This window comes from Ziziphus jujuba, chromosome 7 (assembly GCF_031755915.1).
Source record: "Ziziphus jujuba cultivar Dongzao chromosome 7, ASM3175591v1".
Lineage (NCBI taxonomy): Eukaryota > Viridiplantae > Streptophyta > Magnoliopsida > Rosales > Rhamnaceae > Ziziphus > Ziziphus jujuba.
Window position 1 is genome coordinate 11830239 of NC_083385.1, and position 19475 is coordinate 11849713.

Below are 19475 nucleotides of genomic sequence, written 5' to 3' on the forward strand. Positions count from 1 at the left end.
TAACGTTTAATAATTATACAATCCCAATTAAATTTTGTAGCAGCTTTATTGGTTTTTTAATTTTAAGAAAAGTTTTTAAGTTTTCTTATTTGCTTTTAATCAATACGATCGAAGTGAATACCTGACCCAACGGACAAAAATTTGGTCTCCGTAATTGGAATATTCTTTATCAACAGGAAACATTCACAATTAACCAATGTCCCAAAAGTTTTACGTCCAAAAAAAAACAAAAAAGTCCTAATTGTTTGGAAGATTGAAGATTATTGCTGCCGCAAAACTGGAGGACAATTTTGATTTGTTTATTCTTTTAATTACAACTTGGGTTAGGGGATTTTCATCAAAAAAATCTTAATTTGAAAATGGGGATTTTCATCCAAAAAATCTTAATTTGAAATGTATTGTCAATAGTTTTATTAAACTAAACTTACGAATACAAAAACTATCCAAAAGTTAAGTGAAGGAAAAGAAAAGATTAACACGTTAAGGTATGTAGTCCCATAAAAATAATAATAATAATAATTTGACAGAAAGAACAAAAATGATAAGTGCCAAGAAATTCCTTCGTGCTATCACAACTTACTTGCACAATTTATTTTATCAATTCCAATGGTTCATCATTTTCCTCTTTAATTTGACCATAAAAATTCTTATTAATAATTCAAATTAAGCTGGCGTCAGCAGCAAAATGGTTATTATAGGCATTTGAAAAAAAGGTTTTCAAACAAAGTGTAAATGCCAGTATGAAAAAGACGTCAAGAGCAAATAATCTTAAAAACTCCCGTACAAAAGTAATAAAAATTATAATAATAGTCTTAAAAACAAAACATAGAGTACACAGAGGGAAAAACTTCGTATTCACAGGATTCTAAGTCTTTTCCATTATTTTACTTGCTATTTGTTTTTACCATTATTAATCCTCATTTGTTCAAATGAGCAATTATAAATGGTTAACTGAGTCCCTAAAGGTGGTGTTTGTTACATAGGATTGGCCAGGACCGGATGGGTTTGAGTCCCAATCTGGTGTTTGGGAAGGAAAATGAAGGACGGGATAAATGTGTCCCGTTAGTCGAATTATCCGAAACGAGGGGGACAAAACTAACCCACCAAAACACCTGGGTCACTTTTGTCCTGCCCTCTTTCCATGCTTTCAACCTGCCTCTCACACCCGTTCGCCACTTCTTTTCGATTTGAAGCCATTCTTGACCTCGAAGACGTTTGAAGCCATTACTACCAGCACGCCAGCCACTGTCAAAGCTAACCCTAACTCTGCCGCCGGCGAAACCCATTTCAACTAGATTGTCTCCCCGAAACCGGCCTTCTCTCCCAACTCCGTGAAACGGCATCGTTTGGTACGCAGGATAGATCGACGAGCTCCAATCTGGAATCCACACCCTTTCTATCGTCGCCAAGAGTCCTCGCTCGAATCTCAACCCAAACGTCGACCAGAAAACTGGGTTTTGTGCTTAATTTGTTACTGTGAGTGGCCGATATCTGTGCTTAATTTGTGGTTTATTTTGTTATTTAGTTTTGAATTATTAAATTTGTAATCGTATTTCAGCATTTCAGCATTTCAGCAACCGGCCTTCTCTCCCAACTCCGAAATTCCAGCATTTCATTTCTTTTTCCCTTGCCCACTCTTCCACCCTGCTGATCCCCAAGGCCAATGACCGTATCTAACAGGTAATTATTCATTCCCAATACTCTCTCTGTCTTTTGCTTGTTTCTTGCTAGCCTTCCGCTGAATGTACGTACTCACCATTCACGTTTCCATACATAACGTTGTATTTTTCTGTACATAACGTCATAAATCACTCATTCTTTTGCTTAACACACCCATCACAGATTCATAGCCAGTGAATCAAAATTTTTCACAAAATTTCAAATTATAAAGCTGTCTAGCATGATAAATATAAGCAAACTTAGGTCATTTTCTGTACAAATCCTTATCTTCATGACTTCACTCTTCCTAGTACTTGGAGGAAATAATGAAACGGATAGGATGTCATTGCTTGTCTTAAGATCCAAGTCTTGGACATAACAAGCTTACTGGTAAACTGCCAGAAAATTTATCCTTATTATCCAAGCTTGAGGGAAATATGGAGAGAATGCTGCCATTAGAATTAAGGTGGATAAAATGTAGATCATTGTGAGCATCTGCATATTCACAACGAGTATGAAATATGTACCTTTGAAAGGGTCAATATTGGAAGAGGAATATGAGTTTAAGATTTAGGATATTGTGATGCATGAGTGGTGTTCATCAGATATGTACCTAGTTAAAGGATCAGATTGAAAGAAAAATGTGAGCTTGTCAGCAATAATGTTGGTAATGATGAAAGCCAATATAAGTAAACGTATATAAAGCATAAATGGTTTCTTGAAAAAGACAACTTGGCCCTTGATGTGTTTGTATGATTAAAGATGGTCTGATTGGGATTTTTTTATTTTGTTTTCCTTTCTGCCTTCCTTGTACTAACGCATTGTTATAAGATAATCTGGTCATAATTGAGGAACGTATAGTTGAGAGAGAGATTATCTCTTTGCAGATTGTTGTAGTTAACTATTAGGTGTTGAAGGCATATCTATGCATGTTATATTTAATTTATCATTGTTATTTGTTCAATGAATTTGAGTGTAATCTTTAGCTTTCTATGGAAAAAAAAATAATAAGAATTCAAGTTTATGCAAGCCATTTGTCTTTTTATTTCCTGTGTATATGTGGAAGGAAAGGACAGCAGACATAATTGATATGGGAGTGGATGGTTTTGTTCTGTGAGATTTGGTCTAGCTGCTCTGCTTTTATGGGTTTTTCTGTAGCGATTTCTTTGTGTCTTTTCTCCTACTGTCTGTGGAGTAGTTGATATATTATGCTTGTTGCTGTCCAGATTCTACTTGTGCTCCATGATGTGAACACTGACCAAAATATTACATCATAATTTCTTTGTATGGAACAAATTAGAATTGACATGTCTTGTATTGCTTCCAGCTAATTTTCAGTGTTGCTATGATTCACTTATGCTAACTTTAAGCGTCGTATGCTTATCAGTTGTATGTTTTCCTGTAAAGAGGCTTTGATTTTCTTTTGTCGATTGCCTTTTTAAATCGTATATGTTTTAGATACATATATGGAAACTGTATCTAGCTACTTAATTATCTGTACATATAATATGATATCATATCAAGAACATGAGTTACATATAAAATTTGATATTACAAAAATTTTAAAATCCTTGTTTATTTGGGATTAGAATTGATGAGCAAAGCTGCTTTCGAATATTTAGTTTAATCCAATCTCTGGTCGAGTTCAAGGGATGGTCGTTCTGTGCTTGTCTTCACCATATAATGATTAAAAGCCTGCATGTAGTATTGAAGATGGGAAGAAGAAATGTTGAGTTTTTCAGAAGATATATTGCTAAAAGCTTCTGCGAAAAATGATATTTCCTCCGCTGAGAAAGAAAAAGTAAATAAAATATAAATACTGGAGTTTATTTTAGACATAATGGTAAGTTTGAGGGTTGAATAACTTCATTTTATCTCTTTTAATTATACTATTTTTTTTTCACTTTACTTTGCATATTATGATAATCAATGTTAAGATTTATTGGTGTTTGTTTCGAAGGTGTTACATATTCTGAGAAAAAGGGAATTAGAAGTTGCAGACGAATTTTGATAACTTGAAATTTGGAGTAGCTTGCATTCATGTCATACTTTAAATTGCTAACTGGTTTGGTTTCTTATGTTGGGGCACGTAAATATGATTATTCCAATTCCAGTCAATCATATATCTCTGTTCTTGCATACAGGTTAGTGAATAGGCCATGGGAATTGGATCATTGAGATAAGCCCAAATTAGCCGAAAGTGTCAAGGCCAATCTTGTGGGCTTCATTGATTGGATTCCTTCTCTTTGTTTGAAAACCATAATGTAGTTTAATCACTTTTTAAATGGCTGCTTTTCGGGTTTTGATTTTGTCTCCTTTCTTCATTGAAAATGTTTGTTAGGGATGTTGTCTAAAAATATATATTTATTAGAGTTAATGGTAGTTATAATTTATTATTCATTTAAATTAATTATAATTTTTATAAAAAAATTAAAAAAAAAACAAGAAATAAAATCACAACATTAAACTGAATTTAAAATAGTTTTTAATTTAGTGTTTTTAACCTTTATATTTAAATTTATTATTATTTGAAATGCTTAACAAACTTTGATTAAAACTACACCAATAAATATTTATAGCAAACACATCGCATGTAATCAGGTAAAACTAATAAAAATTAAAAACCAAACTACTTATTGAACAACACTTTTAATTAATGTTTTGTTTTCGCCTACAAACTTGTTCTTATAATATATATTATTATAGAATAGTATGAATAAACATTATTGAATATATATTAAAAATACTTAAATCCACCTTTTATTTTGACCTTCCAAATATATATAATGTTTATTGTGAATGCTAATATATAAATATATTATTTATGGAAGATTTTTGTTTTCTGTATTTATTCAATTGTATTGGCAATAGCAGCTCAATTTATTGTATTTCTGATAATTTTTTTTTATTTGTTGTTTTTTTTTCTTTTTTGTAGAGATGGATAGAAGAAAATTAGTTGTGATTCAATCTTTTTGTTGGGGCTTTATGTTTATCTTTTTTATGTACATGTATGTAGCGTGGCAAAGGAAAAATGAAAGACGTGTTAGGAATAGAATAACTAGGAATACCGAATTGCGTACATTTTTTATAGATAGTTTGTTGGACAATGATGTCACTTGTATTAGTCAATTGAGGATGGATAGGAGAACATTTGTTATTTTATGTCGGTTATTACGCCAAGATGGATATGTGAAAAGAGATGGTACTGTTACATTGGAAGAGCAAGTGTGCATATTTTTGCACATAATTGCTCATTATACAAAAAACCGTACAATTATCAGTCGATTCTATAGATCAGGGGAGACAATTAGTAGATATTTCAATTCAGTATTGAATGGGGTGTTGCGCTTACATTCCATTTTGTTGAGGCATCCTGAACCTGTGTCGGATAATTGCTCGGATGATAGATGGAAAATGTTTAAGGTACGTATGTGGACTAGTTTGGTTATTAATTTTATAGTTAGATGACTTGTAGCATTATCTGACGTTAGTAAAATTGTTTGTGTCGTAGAATTGTTTGGGAGCATTAGATGGAACTTATATTAAGGTGAAAGTACCTGAAATTGATAAGCCAAGATATCGAACAAGAAAGGGTGAGATCGCAACAAATGTCTTAGGTGTATGTAACCCGAATATGGAATTTATATTTGTATTACCGGGTTGGGAAGGCTCCGCTTCAGATTTCAGAGTACTTAGAGATGCAATAAGTAGGCCAAATGGACTAAAAGTACCAACCGGTAAGACCAATCCTTAAATATTTCATCGAGTGGATTAACATTGCATAAACTAATAGGAGAAATTTTTCTGTGTTAGGTTGTTATTACTTAGTGGATGCTGGTTACACAAATGGTGAAGGATTTCTTGCACCATATAGGGGAACAAGATATCACCTTTCCGAATGGAGAGATGGTTGTGCACCCATAAATCATCAAGAGTATTTCAACATGAAGCATGTATCAGCTAGGAATATCATAGAAAGATGCTTTGGGGTTCTTAAAATGTGATCGGCAATTTTAAGAAGTCCATCTTTCTACCCAATTGCAACACAAATCAAAACCATTACTGCATGTTGTCTGATACATAATCTGATTAGAAGAGAAATGACACTCGATCCTGGAGAAGTCGAATATGATAGGATGGAAAATATGGACATTAATGAAGAGGAGGACATTATAGGATCAATTGCTTCCTCAGATCAATGGACGAATTGGAGAGATGAGTTAGCTAAGCAAATGTTTGGTGAGTGGAGAGGTCATCATGATTACTAGTTGATGGTTATGTAAAAAATTATGTTCTCACTGCTTATTTAATATTGTTTGTTAAATCTTTTGGATAATATGTATGAAGGCAAACTTATATTATATTAAGTGCAACATTTGAGATTTATTGTTATTTTGTTTGCATCTTGTTTTGATAATGTTGGAATCATGAAATGTTTACTTGAATAGCAATGGAAGCTGGAGGTAGCAGTAACGATAATAGGTGGGGTGAATCTAGGCGTACATGGAGTAGAGGTGAGGAAAAAGCTTTGTTGGTTCTTTTAGATGAAGCTGTAGCTAGTGGGCAACGTTGTGATACGGGAGCATTTAAACCTGGTACACTTAATATGATTGAGCGACAACTGGCTGAAATGGGTCCTAACTCGGGATTGCGAGCAACTCCACATATTGAATCGAAGCTAAAAAAGTGGAAGAAGCAATATGGCATCATATACGACATGCTGAACAAAAGTGGATTTGGATGGAATGACACTCTTAAATGTGTGGAGATTGACAGTGACGATGCTTGGAAAGCATATGTGCAGGTTTTGACTTTGTTAGGAAAAATAACTTTATTGAATTTTGTGTTTCTTATCTTAAATATATAATGTTTTTACTAAATGATGGCTTTTTTTATTTTAGAGTAATCCAAGTGCAAAAGGTTGGTGAGATAAACCTTTCCCGATATATGAGAGGCTTGCTAATATTTTTGGGAAGGATCGGGCAACAGGACATGGAGCACAAACTCCAATTGATTTAGTTAATGATATAAATATGGAGCCTGACAATGACCAATTTGATGATGTGGGTTCTCCAATGTCTATGAATCAAACACATAGTCAACTGCCCACACAATCCCAATTAAGAGGTAAGAGGAAAGCTCAATCGAAGAATGTTGACATCGTTAGCGGGTTAAACAATGTAGCAGATAAGTTTATAGATAAATTGGCTACACAGTTAGACAAGTTGGAGAAGTCTGATATCAACTATCCACAATACTTAGCTATGGAGCTTGACAGGTTAGGATTCCATATTACTGACAATCTCAAAATCTCTAAGGCAATGAGATCGGATCCATCGAACATTGAGGTTTTCAAGATTATTAAAACCGATGCGCAGAAGATTGAATTTGCTCGTGGATTTTTGGATAACTAAATTAGTATGTTGTGGATTATATATTTATGGATATGTATGAGAGGATGACAACTATGAACATTTGGAATTGAAACTTATGGACATATATTGTAACGTATTGAATGTTGGTTTCTAATTATGCATGTATGGATAATTTTATTATTATGTGTTATGTTTTAGAATATTAACATGCACTTTATTGATTTGGTTAGTTGTTATTTTGTTTAATAATTTACTATATTATATTGTCATTTATTATTATATGCAGGAATATTGAATGGCAAAGAGAAGGGTTTATGTTGTGTTTAAAGGTAGACAACCAGGGATATATAATTCTTGGTCTGAATGTCATCAACAAGTGCACGAATTTACAAATAATTTATATCAAGCCTATAATACAATTGAAGAAGCTGAAATTGCATATGTTGAGTTTGTAGAACAAACAATGAGGAATCGCAATGAAGCAAATCCAATACAAAATACCACCACCGTACATGCACGTGCTCAAGTTCACAACGAGTGGGGTAATGGTTTTGTATTAGGTTGTTTATTTGGCGTACTATCAATGGGTTTATTTACTTATTTCTTATATAATTAGATTATCCTTGTAAAATCCAATATATATATACGGATATCATACTTGTTAAAAGTGTAACTACATGTGACATTTATTTATATATCTATATATCTATATGTATGAATTGAAGATGGATATATTTATGCTATTAACAAGTTCTTAATTAAATATTATGTCAATTTTTTTTATTTGTATTTAATTGTTATTCATGATTAGTAATTTTATTTTAATCGGTTTTGAAAACAATATTTTAAGTAGTTTATGGGTGTTAAAAAAAATTACAAATATATTATAAATATCATTAAATTATTATTATTATTAATTAATTGAACATATAAATATCTATACAAAACATATTAAATATAAGTAATAATAAAACTTTAATTAAATATAATATTTAATTTTTTTGTAAATATAAATATAATTTTAAATCTTTTTATATATATAACAAAATAAATATTATAATTATAAAATAATCCAATCCAGTCCGATCCTGCACCAAACATGCGACAACTAGTCCAACATTCAGTCCAGAACTATACCAAACACAGTACTGCACTATTCGATCCTGTCCGATCTGAACCTATCCTGTCCGATCCGGACCTATCCTGCGTACCAAACAAGCCCAAAGTGATTTTGGGTCGATGTTTGTGGCCAATATTGGACTCCTCACTGCATATTTCCCACTATCCTCCACCCAAGTCAAAGACCCTTGAACCACCTCATCTTTCAACAATTTTGGACCTTCCAAACTCAGTTTGTAACTTAGCTTCTCAAACTTCTTCCTGAATACCAATCTCTGCAGCTCCACCTTCGCATTCAAGCCAACCATGGAAGTCAAATTCGCAGTGTAACTTGAACTTTCCTCACCTACATTTGTCACTGTTCTCCTGAATTCCTGCACAATTTTGGCTTTCGTACTTTTTTTATCACCAATAAAGTAAGCAATGAAAGATGGGTAATTAAGATGCAAAGAACTGTTCGCGCAGCTTTGAGCAGAGCCAGTAATAATTCGTATTTGCTTTGCCGTGTAATTAAATGCACAGAGGAAGTTAATATAATCCTCTGTTTCAGCTTCATATATGAGCCCCGGATTAAGAGCCTTGTTGGGTTCGATATGTCCAGAGCCAATGCCTAGGGAGTTGGCTGGCTTGTCATCATTCTCTGCAACATCTTTGATGGGTGTCTGAGTGTTGTCCAACGGATTCGCTGTGGTCATGATTGCCGATCGAACGGCGGCAGGGCTCCAGTTAGGGTGAACCGCCTTGATCAGAGCCGCTACACCGGCGACGTGAGGTGTGGCCATGGAAGTGCCCGTGTCGAGATTGAAATTGCTGAACAAAGATTCCGATCGAACCTTGGCGACCCAACTGGTGGGTGACCATGATGCCAAGATTGATGTACCAGGGGTGAGAATGTCTGGTTTCAGAACATTTGGGCAGCTCGGAAATGGCCCTCTGGAACTGTAAGAGTCCACTTTTGGTGCTGGCTTTGTTCCGAGGATTGTCTTCTGGAATTCCAATTTTGCTTTCGGAATGATTTTGGTGCTGTTTTTAATGTAGTCAATTACTTCTTGTCCATCTCTCGGACCGATAAACGCTGACAAAAATCCAGTGTCTCTGGTGGAGGAATCGGATAATGTAATATTGCTAATGAATATTCCTTCATAAACATTTGCGGAATTGACATTTTTTACTTGATCGTTTCTATTCAGATTGTCTTTGCAGACCACAATCTTGTTTTTGTGTCTTTTCAATTCATTCACATCTAAGCAACCATCCACGAAAACAATCGGAACCTGGTCCGAAGAGTAATTCCCTGGATATAAAGTCTCAAAGCTAATCTGAACACCATTTCCCAACGTTATAGTCCCTGCAAGTTCTCGATCCACTGTTCCTGCACCTACTGTTACTACCCATGGAGCTCCATTGGCTAAAGTTCCAATAATAGATCCATGATTTCCTGCTGAGGCACCAACAAATATTCCTTTCTTCATGGCAGCAAAAGGGGCCACAGCAATTGTATCATCTTCAAGAAACTAATTTACTTCATCGCTGCATCCAAAAGCCAAGGAGATAGACAATATATCAACCCCATCTTCAATGACTTGGTCGATTGCAGCAAGAACATCAGATTCAACAATCCCTTGGTTCCACACCACTTTGTATATGGCAATTCGCGCCATCGGTGCCATGCCTGTAGCAGTGCCATTTCCATAACCAAAATAGGAAGCTCCTTCTACGAATCTCCCTGCAGCAGTGGAAGCAGTATGTGTTAAGCAGTATGTGTTCCATGACCGTCCGTGTCGCGTGAAAAAATCATCTTATTCTTAACATCGGGATTGCTTTCGAGATAACCCTTGTTGTAGAATCGAGCTCCGATGAGTTTCTTGTTACACAGGGAAGAATATTACACCGATTATGACATTTTCGCCGTAACGGGAAGCAGGCCAGGCGCCAGAGTTGGAATTTAAACCGAGAAATTGAGAAGTGCGGGTGGCATGGAGCTTGAGGGGACGATCAGGGGTAGAAGAAATATAGCCAGGGGAGTTTTTGGGCGCTTCAATCTCAGAAAGAGTGAGCTTTGCACTGAAGCCGTGGATGGAATTGGTATAAGTATGGATGAGTTTTGAGCTGGTTGGCGGCATGGAAGTGTCTGATATGGAAGAAAGAGTGGCAGAATACCAGCTGTGGTGCGTTGAGAAGGCTCTAGGCATGGCTGATAAATCCATGTGCACATTGTACGTGCGAGACTCTACAGAAAATGTGTAAAAGCATGAGCTTGCAAATAGAATTATGCACAAAACCCGCAGATTTAGAGTTTCAATGGCTGAGGAGATGGATTTCTACAGTAACAATAATTTTGGGTATGTCCTATTTGTATAATGTGCTGTACTATATTTTACCATGTGTTTTGCACGGATAATGGAGCCTTGGAAAGTGACCAAGAAGGATTGGACAAAAGCAGGATAAGAATTCCACATAGACATTTTCCTCTCTTTTTCTAAAGCCACTGAGGAAAGTGGGAAAATTCTGTCTTTTTCTCCATCCAGTAGCCACCTCAATTTCTGTATCAACACAAACTATTATTTGTTCTCTGTGATCTGGGACAAAATAGATAGTCATTCCTAATTTTCTAACAAGACGTTATATTTGGTGGTGGCCTTTTCTGTCCCTATTGTATCAAATTTTGAGGTTCGTATTCAATTTGGTTTAATTTGCCTAAAAGGGCTTACCAGATGGACCATCCCTACACTATCACTATGGAATATTCTCTGATAGCACTTTTTTCCACACATTTAGATGCGTGGGATTTAAAAACTTTAGTCGCCACGTGTGACTTCGCTTAGCTCACCATTTCATGGGGTTCAGATTGTCTATCCGATTTGGCCTGGAGAAATTGTGTATGGATAGGATTAGATCTTGTTTGGCTGTTCGCTAAAACGAGTTTTTTTCTTTAAAAAACTTAATAATAAATTGGTTAAACAATATACATTTTTTTATTTTTAATATTTTTAAGATTCTATATACATTACATAAAATGTTCGTTTACAATCTAAAAACTTTTTTAAATCAAGTTCAATAGCCAACATGTTCTTTTCTTGTTTTTTATTTTTTTCTGAGTCGAATATTAGACATATTTTCAAATTTTAAAAATTTCTATCATAGCATTATATTAGTTTTAGAACTATATATTTTTATCCAAAAAAAAAAGTTTTAGAGTTCTGCACACACACACACACACACACACACACACACACACACACACACACACACACACACACACACACATATATATATATATATGTGTGTGTGTGTGTGGAAGCTTTCTGCAAATCGCAATCAAAATACAATTAGTGTCAATCATCTTCTCTGCATCTGTTATATACAGAGAAGTTTAGTCGCCTGTTACCGTGGATCATACAGAGCAATTTTTAATTTTTTTACACAGCCCGACTTTAAATTGGACCACACAGAAAACAATTATTGCTTTAGTTTAAAGCACTGTATGACATAATCGATTATATAAAGCTTCAGTTACTTGCTTTATATTGTTTCTCCCAAAAAAATAAAAAATAAAATAAAATAAAATTACCTGCTTAAAATTCACTATATATTAAAAAATTATCAATTTATATATATATATATATATATATATATGTATATCTTACTCTTTCCCTTCTTTTGAAATGTAGATCTTGCAATTAGACTATCTAGAAAAACTTAAATTACATATTACACTTAAACAACTTTGGTATGATATTTTACAACCTAAACTAACCAAAATCTAAAAGCGTTATTTCTTTAGTCAAATTAATAAACAAAAGACAAGGACAAGATTGTCTGTTTACCCATCAATTTACCTACATGGGTTAAGGTCTTCTTTTGCCATTCATTTTTACCCATCAATTTACCTATATGGGTTAAGTTCTTCTTTTGCCATTCATTTTTCTTTTTCTCTTAGTCATGGCTTCCGCAAGGTATTTCCAAAATGGAGTTTAGTACTTTTTATTTATTTTGAATTTTTAGTTAGGGAGTTGTAAAAAAATTTTGACAAATTATATCCTCTATTATAAAATTTATTAATTTTTAACATATTCCATGAAATTTATTTATTTTTTTTTCATTTTAATTTCAATTTTCTTGAATTAATTTGAGAGAAAATTATGTTAAAATCCTAAAATTCTAAACGACAACCACCATCACCAAAAATCGCTCCAAAGTGCATAAACAAACCTCTCCATATCCATATTTCTGGAAGGTTTTGAACAGAGAAGCTAAAACAGAGAGTGGCATTGTATATGAGATAAGAGTGGTGCTTCGTCATATTCGGCACCACAAAGTCAAAGTTCAACCAACAAAACTCATAATATCACAACAATCAGTTCCCAAACACTAACAAAATAGTCAAAAATGGAACAAATAATGAAATTAAATCAAATTCATGGGAAAGAACAGAATCGAAAACAGAGGAGGCCAAAACACTTGTTTTTTTTTTTCTTTTTTTCTTTTTTTCTTTAATTATTTTTGGTTAAAGGAAGTGCCTTTTCTATGGAAATTCAAGATGACTTGTGGGTAAAAACAGGCAGCCCAGCAAGCAATAGCAATCCAACGAGATTTCCAGCAGATTAGAATTCAATAATGCCATTTGTTAATAGTTTTATTTTTAAGTGTTTTTTGTTATCTCTACTCTCTGTTCTCCCTCTTCTTTACTCATGGAATCTTAGTATTATTATTTTTATTATTGTTATTATTATTATTATTATTATGATTATTTTGTTTTTGTTCGTATAGAATTTCTTTTATTGCATTATTGATCTTTTTTTTTCTTTTTCCTTTTCTTTTTGGGGTTCTGTTGTCCGCTTGATGTTTTCCAAATGTAATCTATGATGCTGGGAATAAATCCACTGATGACTTTAGAAGGCTAATCATCTATGAGTCATTGTCATTTGTTCCCTCTGATTCATATATGTCTCAGAAAAATTTGATCTCAATGTGCAGTAACAGGTACCCTTTCTCTCTCTCTCTCTCTCTCTCTCTCTCCCGCCATAAGAACACTCTGCTTTCTCTCCCACTACAGTTAAAAAAATAAAAAAAAAACTGTTTTGGCCTTTTCATCTTCACCACCTGCACCGTTTTAGAATTCTTCCAAAACTTGTTGTTTTGACTATTTCAATTGAGACAAAAAAACTCAAACACCCACTCAATTCAGACTCAAGGGACCCAGATGCCATCGGACTCGGTCAACCAATATCGAAGACCACCTAAAATCCATAACCTAGGAGCTTTAACCGCTGAAGCAAGAATACCTTCCATGCCTGCACTGTGACTCCACAAACATAAAATTCTATTGCATTGCCACCGTCGGTGCTGGCAATGATAGTGGTGGAACAGCAATCCGAAGCTCGTGGCAGTTTGAGAATGATGGGCTTGGTGGAGATTTATGAACCGTGGCCATGTGTAATGCGTAATGTGTAGAAAAAATTTTAGGGTGTAATATGTAAAATCTGATATAATTCAAAACGCAATAATGCCAATTTTCCAAAATATAAATGAATGATGACTTATTATACATTCATGACATACGTATACACGTTAGAAGGTCGGATTGGAAGTATAGCCATTGTACCAGTCCTACACGACACGGTAAATTCTAGGTTTGACCTTATTATTATTGTTTTTAAAGGATAAGTGTATGAAACTCTTAAAAAAAAAAGACGGAGGACTATATCAGAGATATTTGAATCGAAATCCAATTTTTTTAAACAATAAGTATATGAAACTCAGGAAAAAAAAAAACAAAACAAAACAAAAAAAAAACCGAAGGACTAGATATTTGAATCAAAATCCAATATATATCCCCCGGCTTATATTAGAAATGATGGAATATATAAAGAATTGAAGAAATGTAATTAAATTGATGATAAAAATATTAATTAATTTTTATAATATCATGCAATTAAATAGAAATGCATTATTATTATATACATTTTTTTCATTATAATTGGTTCTAAGGATTGAATTGGTCATAGTGGAATCCAGGATACATATGCATGTGCACTGAAACTCTGGAATGGTAAAAGTTTTTTTTTTTTTTTTTAACTTTAAAATTAATATAATATATATATATATATATTATTTTAATATTCAACAACCACAAGAAAAAAAAGAAAAAAAAAAAAAAAAGTGGGATATTCTTGTCCTTACCTTTGGCATTAGACATTACAAGTTAGGACAATGAATGAGTCATGGGAAGTTGCAAAGTAGAAGATAAGAAGTTGCAAAGTAAAAGATAATTTTAATTTGATGGAATTGCATACACTACTATTTTCGTAAGACTCATTCATCATTAAAAAAAAAGTTTTCGTAAGACTCGTTCCTCAGGATTTTTCTATGCAAAATCATTCTAGAAGTCCAGAGTATTTCGCTACTTTCAGACATCGATTCGAGTTTTCATATTCAACAATCAGACAAAGCTTTCAAATTTTCTTTGTTTATTATGCATAAAGGACAGTCAAACTTCTAAACTCCATAAAAATAAACGTAAATATATTATCAAATAAATTAATAAACATGCTAATTATTAACTAAACAAATTTTGTAAATTATCACCAAGTACATGTGGTGTAAACATATGTGGTTGAATGTCGTCTGTCTTTATAAATCCATTGAAATACTCAACATTTCAGGCTGATTAAAAAATTTATGACAATCACATTCACATTCTTAATTAATCTTCTCAATTTCCCTTTTTTTTTTTTTTTTTTTACTTTTCTTTTCAAAATTTGTTTAGAAGAATATGCACTTAACAAGGACCTTAATTAAAAACCAACCAATCACAATTTTACACAAACTAAGACATTCCCATCATAATAAAAATATTTAATCCAAACTGAAAATTATTTTGCATAAAAGCTTTTTTTGCCACCCACAAAATTACTGAATGAGGATATATCCCACCGTTGAAGTGTACACTCTGTTTTTTATTTTTGAAATTTCTTAGAAACATCGCCAGCCGAAAAATAATTTAATTTTTTTTTTAAATCCTTTAATTAAAAATAAAAAAATTAAAATAGATGTTATTGGGGAGGGATAGGACAAAAGGAGACGTACCTAACGGACTAGGACGCGTTTCCTTATTGGTTTTAAGGTCGGTAATCACTTGGGGTTGGGTTTTCTGCACCTGTCTGTGTCTATTGCAATAAACTCTTCCTCCCCCATAAACACAAAGAAATACACTGATACAAATCTCTATATTATATTTATAGTGTATTAACTCACTATCACTCTCTCCTTCGGACCCCCCAACAGAAAAAAAATGAAGGTAAAATTAAAAAAAAAAAAAACAATCTTCTTCTTCTTCATCACATTCTATAAAACTCTCTGAGAACTCTGTTTTCTGTTCCTTGTTTTCACATACCCCATGAATTCTGTTTCTATTTTGTCCTTTTTTTTTTTTCTTTTTTTTTGGCAGAGAAAAAATTTCTTCAAGAGTCTCAGATTTCAGCTCCTGTTTATCTCAGTTTTTCTGCTATCATGTTCATCTGGTCTCAAGGTTCTTTATCTCCATTTTCCAATTTTTATTATTTATTTATTTTTGCATTTTCCTACGAACTTTTTTTTTATTATTATTTTTTCTCATTTGGGTATTTTGATTTTTCCGGGGACTTCCAAACAGATCGGAGAGACTTGTTCGAAAGATGGTGAATGCGATTCCGGGTTGCGCTGCGAAAAATGCGATGCGAATGGAAATACCCGATCCAGATGTACCCGAATCCAACCGCTCCACCCCACTTCTAAAGTAATTAATTTCCTTTTGCTATTTGAATTATAAAAATATCATATAAGAATATGATAACAGAGGTACGCATTGGTGATATTAAAAAATGTTATTAAATTATTTGGTTTGGTACATGGGATTAGGTGAAAGGTCTGCCATTTAACCAGTATTCATGGTTAACCACACATAACTCGTTCGCTATGTCTGGAGCCAAGTCCGCCACCGGATCGGTTCTTGTCTCTGCCACCAATCAGGATGACTCTGTTACCTCTCAACTCACTGTAAGATTTCCTTATCTTTCTTTTTTTGGACCATAGTCTTAGATTTCCCTATTATTTAAACTTTTTTTTTTTTTAGCTGCAATTTCATTACACACAAACCAACACCACATAACCAAGTTTTTTTTTTTTTTTTCCCTCTATATTTAATTAAATTTACTACAATATCTTCTTCTGTTTTTTTCTTTTTTCTTTTTTGTTTGGGTTGTTCCTACTCTTTCCCCGAGAAAAAAACATGTTTGTTGACGTGGCACGTGGTTTTCGGGTAAAATTATTCATTTTGTCATACATACATACTGTAAAACATAAATAGGGTTAAGGTACTAAAAACAAGCAATGGCAGCCAAGCAAAGGAAAGGGCGTTGGAATTTAGGCCCTGAAAGGGCAAAAGTAAAAAAGTATTGACACTGATGATCTGGGTCTGTAATTAGTTATTGTTGCAGACTTTATTTGACCTTTTAGCTTAAAAAGCAAGCATGAAGTGCTTTTTGCTCTTTTAGATTAAAGACAAGCAATCCAACTCACACACTTGAAAGCCTTTCGACAACTATTTATGCAAGCAAGCTTTTTTGTATATTATGCTCCATTTGAGAACCCCACCACATGTCTAGTCATTAAGCCCCCCATACAGAAAACAGAGGGCCCAAGTAATTTATTCTTCTAATTTAAGGTTTTTTTTTTTTTTTTTTTTTTTTGGGGTAAAGTTGATTCTTTATTCAGATGCTCTATCAATTACAAACTTCACTTTTTTCATTGTTTTATTTATTTATTTGTTTATTTTTCCAATATGATAGAATGGAGTTCGGGGGCTTATGCTAGATATGTACGACTTCAACAATGATATATGGTTATGCCATTCCTTTGGAGGCAAATGTTACAACTTCACATCATTTGTAAGTATAAAATATTGTCAAGGAATACTAGATAGTTGGATGGTGAATATATATATATATATATATTTTTTTTTTTTCATCTAGTAATTACTAGATTGTGAACGTGAATGTGAACCAATTTATTACTATGCAGCAACCTGCTGTTAATGTACTAAAAGAGATTCGAGTATTTTTGGAAGCCAACCCCTCGGAGATTATCACCATTTTTATTGAGGACTACGTTACATCTACACAAGGCTTGACAAAGGTCTTCAAAGCAGCTGGCCTTGATAAATATCTGTTCCCATTGTCTCGGATGCCAAAGAACGGTGGAGATTGGCCAACGGTGGATGATATGGCACAGAAGAATCAGAGGTTGGTGGTCTTCACCTCAAAATCATCAAAAGAGGGTTCTGAAGGAATAGCTTATGAGTGGAACTATGTAGTAGAAAATCAATGTGAGTTTTATTTTTCCATACTTTTAAACTATGTGGCTTATGAGTTTTCAAATGTGCCTAATGTGGTGAACCAATTATGATGAACATTTAGATGGAAATGGTGGGATGAAAACTGGATCGTGTCCAAATCGTGCTGAATCGTCTCCTATGAATACAAAAACAAAGTCACTTGTATTGCAGAATTACTTCCCTGATAATCCAAATGTAACGTTTGTTTGCGTGGACAATTCAGCTCCATTAGCTAGCATGACGAAAACTTGTTATGAAGCAGCTGGTAAACGGTGGCCAAACTTCATTGCTGTCGATTTCTACCAGGTATTTGTTTATGCGCCTTCATTAAACGATGCTTGCGAAAGTAATGCTACTTATGCTAAAATTAAGAAGAATAAAACAATACATTTAGACAGAATTGAACACTATTAGTTTGCTCAATTTATTGCCTTGTATGTTGCAGAAAAGTGATGGTGGGGGAGCCCCAGAAGCTGTGGATATAGCAAATGGACATTTGACATGTGGATGTGACAACATTGCCTATTGCAAGGTTTGCAAATTTTACTGTTTCATTGGCCTCATAGAATATCTCCATTATTTACATAAGAATATGAAGAGCTTTTAAAGGGCTTATTGTATGAAGTTAATTATTAATTCACCTGAAAATTTGCACTTATGGGCAGGCAAATGCCACATTTGGGACATGTGATGTTCCTAAGATTTCTCCCCCTCCACCAGCAGCTGCGTCAACTACCACATCAGAAAACCCTAGCAGCATGGCTTCTCTGGATAGCAGACCAGTCCACCTACAGTGTCTTTCTGGGATAATTTTGGCTACGACGCTCTCACTTTGGTTATAGACTATGACTGTATACCATTTTTACCATTTTTTGAATCACACGGCATTTTTTTTTTCTTTCTTTTTTTTTTTTTTTTTTTCTTTTTTCAGATGATATTGATTAGCTTCTGGATCTTGAGGTTTGTAAAATTAGACGATCATATGAGATTATAAGCATGGTATTATATGTCAGGCTTGTGATTTGCTTTTCTCTATTAGAGATATGTCAATCAAGTGCAGAATTCCCTGTCAGTTTTTTCCTCTGTTTCGGTTATTGTTAGTTTGGGGAACATGTTGAGGGTTGTTTGCACTTAAAGGCCAGTTTCTTACTTGAACCTTTACTGCAATCCCCAAAAGCAGCTATTCTTTTATATTACATAGTTGAATCAATTTCTTAATAGCTTAAAATTTGTTATTTATGTTAACATGGTATTAGAGTTTATTTGGTTGCTTTTGTTTTACTTTGTTCCTTAAACCGTTGAGAGATAACGTATTTTCATACTTTTGCAATTCAGATGTATTTATAGATATATATATATATATATAATTATGATTTGAATGCTTTTTATATGTAGACAGTTTGAGACAGTCCTTGTTAGTTTTCAATAAAGTCATAGGACCCAGTTGAGTAGTTTCTTAGATAAGGAGTAGCCGTATTTGGTAGGGCTTTACCAGTCTGAATAACTGGCAACTTTAGTACATGAACAATATAATTTAAACTTATTTCTAATTAGTGGTGGGCAACACAAAGAAGCAATCCCATTTCTGTCACACAGCCACTTTGGCTAACAAGGCCCTATAGAAAAAGAACATTGTCAGCTGAGCATCACAGTCAAATTTACAAGTTCAGTTGTTCCTCAGTATAGGGCTCGTGTAAATTACAAATCAGAAAAAATAGGGGAAAAAAACACAAAATACCATTTTCATTTTGTTTGGAGGGCTAGCATGTCTGGTGGTGTATGGAGAAACTGAGATTATACAGTCTACAAAATTTCAATTTACATTGATCATCTGCATGTGCTCTGATCCAAACCCAATCCATAATAACTTTCAGATTGATTGTTAGCACGTGATTTGTTGTCTTGACAGTGACCTCTTCTCAATGCCATCAGAAATAGTATATAACAGT

The 19475-nt window shown here is 33.7% G+C and overlaps 1 protein-coding gene and 1 pseudogene across 1 annotated transcript; one reads left to right on the forward strand and one right to left on the reverse strand.

Annotated features, from left to right (window-relative positions):
- Positions 1–7916: 7916 nt before the first annotated feature.
- LOC125423854 (subtilisin-like protease SBT1.9) lies at positions 7917–10790 on the reverse strand (annotated as a pseudogene).
- Positions 10791–15291: 4501 nt separating this feature from the next.
- On the forward strand, positions 15292–18769 carry LOC107424532 (PI-PLC X domain-containing protein At5g67130). The gene is made up of 9 exons (XM_048479520.2): positions 15292–15453; positions 15604–15684; positions 15808–15930; positions 16053–16190; positions 16982–17080; positions 17214–17517; positions 17609–17832; positions 17972–18058; positions 18192–18769. The coding sequence occupies exons 1-9, from the start codon at positions 15448–15450 to the stop codon at positions 18366–18368; spliced, it is 1239 nt and encodes a 412-aa protein (XP_048335477.1). The 5' UTR covers positions 15292–15447; the 3' UTR covers positions 18369–18769.
- Positions 18770–19475: the final 706 nt, after the last annotated feature.